We start from the raw sequence: 4,641 nt of genomic DNA on the forward strand, positions 1-4,641 counted from the left end.
TTCTCAATTTTGACCTATCTGTATTTAAGAAGGAAAGCATGTATGCTTTCTCTTATGAATCTCTCTATATTGCATGCACTTACTGCAATATACTAGGACACGTGTCTTTGTTTTGCAACTATTTGTGGGAAAAGGAATATATGCATTCATCCCCATTTACTGGATGATGCATTTTCTTTTCTTGAGATTGAAATTTACAGAGAAAGAGCTATTTCACTCAGTGTGGGGATGATTCCTGAAGTTTGTAAAATACTAGAAACAAGTGTCTTCATCATATTTATAGTTCCCCAGGAAAGCTGACATGGGCGCCCGACACCAGGTCGTCCCTCATGGAGGGAAGGCCCTGCTGTCAAGAAACCTGAGGCACAGCCTGTGGGGCCGAATCATGGGCTGAAATGAGTTCTCACTCTGCTTGGTTTGTGACATTAATTAGGTAGATACTCTGAGAACCTGAAGCTTTTATCAAGTAGAGGGACAAAGTAAGATGAGTAGGTGCCTCATAGGCTCCTGGGAAGGATGGAATGTGGTGAGCATTAGGACAATTCCTGGAATGCCGTCAGCTTCAAATAAAGGTTTGGCTTATGCCACAGACACTATCCATGACCTCAAGTTAAAGATGCACTGAACTTCTTCCATGAAACTCAAGGAGTTGCGTTAGAGTAAGTCTGCATGGGGTGGGCGCCGCTGCTGAGGGTGGTGCAGACACGGCTCCCTGTCTGTCTGTATCCCAGGTGGGCTGCTTGCTGTGGCCTAGTAACGCTGATCCCCATTTACTGAGGTGCAGCAGAGATTTGCCCAGTGACCCCAAATTCCCTTCCAGTCTCCCTCCACTCGCTCAGCAAACAGCTGAAGGTGTCACACGACTGCTCCCTCTGATAGCCCTCGTTTAGTCCGACCACAAGTATAGACTGGCAAACAGGTGTATTTTGCAATTAATTAGACTATTTTTAAATTAATCATAGAGCTCAGAATCATATGCCAGAGAGGGTGGAATTTGAAAGATAAGCTGTATTTTCTAGTGCAATGTGTGCAAATTTCTTTGATACTTATATTAATAAATTGAAGTTACTGTCAGTCTTGTCTGCTGCTTTAACACCCTGAATAAATTCGGTTTATTAATAAACTGATTATAATATCTAACATTTGGAATTAATGCAATAGTATAAAATATATTTTAAATGTGAAATATCATTGTGAAATGTCCCTGGAATATAACCACCTCTCAACTCTTTCCAGGAAAAGGAACCCATATTTCCCCCTTTACTGCATTTTAACTTGTCAGAAATTAAAAATCTGCAGAGGTTTAACCTTCATGAGAAAACATAGATGAAGCTATTACTGATTCTCTTAAGACAGATCAGATATCTTCTGCATTTATCATTCATTTTATTTATATTGCAGTTATTTAAAAATTTTACTCTAAATCATATTTCTATAACATTTGTTCCTGAATAGACTGATGGTGACCTCCCTAGGTGTCATGAATTTTATTTTGCCTCTGATTCATCTTCAGGTGACTCAGAAGCTGCCCGTGAGCAGCAGGACCAAGGGGCCAACGGGGAACTGGGGTCGGAAATCTCTCCGTGTTATTCCTGTTTCCTCTTTGCATCTCAGTGTCCATGAAAATTATCTTCTGGGTAGATTAAAGCAGATAACATTTGGGAAAACAAAGGTTTGTCTGATAAATGGCAGTGACAGTCTAAATCTTAATCCTTTTCCCCTCATACTTAAGCAAATGGTAGAAGTTTTAAGATGATGAATTGGAACTTGGAAAAACATGTACTGCATAAAAAAATAGATTTCTGCGTGAAGTTCTGCTTCACCATTATTAAAATAAGGAATATATTAAATGTGTATATGTGTTTATATTTACATGCTTGTGTTTATTAAAGTTTTTATAATTACAAAAATTATATGTCTATATACACATATAAGTATGTATAATACATGTATAAATATATAAACAAATTCATGCATAAGTTCTCTAGGAATGCAGAAATTATGAAATACAAATTATTTCAAGTATAAACAGATACTACAGCTGATGAATTGATTTCACAATGCATCTTATATCACCAGATAATAAGAGCAAGAGCCCTAGTTTACATATATTCTGCACTATTATCTCTCTATATATTAATTATCTAAAATAGTGGAATATATGTGTATTCACTGTCACTGAACATGATCTAACCACTTTCATTATTTTTAGCTCATTTTCCTAACCATAGCTGAGATATTGTGCTTGCCCTCATTTTATGTAGAGTGGAGAGGGGGATAGGGGCGCAGGATAAGCTGGACCCACAGCTGCAGTACGGCTTCAGAGTCTGGGCTCCTAACGTTGCCCCCAGGATGTCCAAAGGGTTCCTTGGTGAGGCCCACAGGCTACTTCTGAATATACAGCTCAACCCACCCAACTTCACTGCTTCAACGTGTGACCCAGCCTCACGGGCACAATAGGGTCAAACATTCATATGGATTTTCTCAAACTGTGATTCAGTTACTTTTTAAGTCTTTTTATATATTGAGGTATAATTGACATATAACATTCTATTAGTTCAAGAGTATAATGTAATGACTCAGTATTTGGATACATGGTTAAACATAAAATCTTTCTTACATAGACTACAGCTTCAAGAATTTGTGAGATCCTAACTGAATCACTACATGAGAGGTGTTAATGAAATTCTGAGACCTATAACAAAAATTTTAGAAGAATGTAATATCCCTTCTTCAAAAAATTCACTTTTTGTGTTTGCATAGACAAGTGACTATGAAAATTTTCATACCTACTTGATAAAGAACATATATCATCAGGTAGTCTCATGATCTTGAACTTTGACAATTTCACAGGCGACCAATTATTTTGTCCCACATTGTGAATTATTAATTTTGTGGCATATTCATAGAATTACATGTAACGTATAACCTCTCAGTCTCCAGGACTATAGGGTTTCCTCCACTTAGCATAACTGGGTTGATGCACACACAAACACTCACACACACACACACAAACACTCACACACACATGCCCCACACACTAAAGAGTCATTCAGCAGGTGACAGCTCATGAGTGATCTATTACTTCTCTCCTTGGTGGGCCAGGTATAATCATGGAAGACACCACCTGGATGGCCTACCACACAGGAAGGTCAGAGTTCATCCTGCTGGGAATCTTCAGTCAATCCAAACACCCAGCTCTCCTCTCCGTGGTCATTTTCATGGTTTTCCTGATGGCCTTGTCTGGAAACACCATCCTGATCCTTCTGATATGCTCTGATGCCTGCTTCCACAGCCCCATGTACTTTTTCTTCAGCCAGTTGTCTCTCATGGACATGACGTACATTTCCGTCACTGTGCCCAAAATGCTTGGGGACCGGGTCACGGGTGTGAACATGATCACAGCCCCCAAATGTGGGATGCAGAAGTTCCTCTATGTTACACTTGCTGGCTCAGAATTTTTTATTCTAGCTTCTATGGCCTATGACTGCTATGCAGCCATCTGCCATCCTCTCTGTTACCCTGTCCTCATGAACCACAGGGTGTGTCTCCTCTTAGTGTCTGGCTCCTGGTTCTTGGGATCCATGGATGGCTTCCTGCTCACCCCTGTCACCATGACCTTCCCCTTCTGCAGATCCCGGGAGATCCATCATTTCTTCTGTGAGGTCCCTGCTGTGTTGAAGCTCTCCTGCTCAGACACCTCCATGTATGAGACACTCATGTACCTCTGCGGCGTCTTCATGCTGCTCATCCCTGTGACTGTCATTTCAGGCTTCTATGGTTTCATCCTCCTCACCATCCACAGGATGAACTCAGCAGAGGACCAGAGGAAGGCCTTTGCCTCCTGCTCCTCCCACATGACTGTGGTCACCCTCTTCTATGGGGCTGCCGTCTACACCTACATGCTCCCCAGTTCCTACCACACCCCTGAGAAGGACATGGTGGTGTCTGTCTTTTACACCATACTCACTCCTATGCTAAACCCTTTGATCTATAGTCTAAGGAATAAGGATGTTATGGGGGCTCTGAAGAAAATGCTGAATGTGGGACCTGTCTTTCAAGAAACCGTGAAGTAGGAAACTTTGATACCAATGCACTGATACTTCTCTATATACATCATAAGTTTAGAATCTTACATCAGAATTATTATACAGACTTAAATAATTTTCACATCTCTTTAAAGAATTGCTTCCGTGTAGTAGAAAACTCTTCAATTTCTAACCCTTCTCCATTCAAAATGGATTATACAATCAGTATTTATGTTACATTTATTAAATTTGATAACTGCAGTGTCTGTAGAAAATATCCACATTCTTAGAAATATATACCAAAAATACTTAGAGGGAAAATATCATGAGAAACTATGATATTGATTTAAATGATGGAGAGGGGATGAGAGACTGGGAAAGTGATAGAGCAAAAAGGTAGAATATCAATAACCAGAAAGTCTTGGTAAAAAGCATGTGGGTGTTGTTTGTACCACTCATATCCATGCTACTTTACCATAAATGTAAAATTATTCCACATTAATGGTTAAAATTTCAATTCTCCACCTTTTTTGAGTTTTTATTCTTTCCCATTCTTGTATCTACATTCTGTTTGGTGGCAGTTTATGTGATATACTATCTTCTGAAAATGCTC

At 39.6% G+C, this 4,641-nt stretch overlaps 1 protein-coding gene across 1 annotated transcript; it reads left to right on the forward strand.

Annotated features, from left to right (window-relative positions):
• Window positions 1-3,113: 3,113 nt before the first annotated feature.
• Window positions 3,114-4,076, forward strand: LOC118929270 (olfactory receptor 2T29-like). The gene has a single exon (XM_036919211.2). It carries the CDS (start codon window positions 3,114-3,116, stop codon window positions 4,074-4,076), a length of 963 nt encoding a protein of 320 aa, XP_036775106.2.
• Window positions 4,077-4,641: the final 565 nt, after the last annotated feature.

The sequence above is a fragment of the Manis pentadactyla genome, chromosome 13 (genome assembly GCF_030020395.1).
Source record: "Manis pentadactyla isolate mManPen7 chromosome 13, mManPen7.hap1, whole genome shotgun sequence".
Classification (NCBI taxonomy): domain Eukaryota; kingdom Metazoa; phylum Chordata; class Mammalia; order Pholidota; family Manidae; genus Manis; species Manis pentadactyla.

Excerpts from the sequence above, each read along its gene's own strand:
- LOC118929270 (XM_036919211.2), top strand. The coding sequence starts at position 3,114 with ATGGAAGACACCACCTGGATGGCCTACCACACAGGAAGGTCAGAGTTC.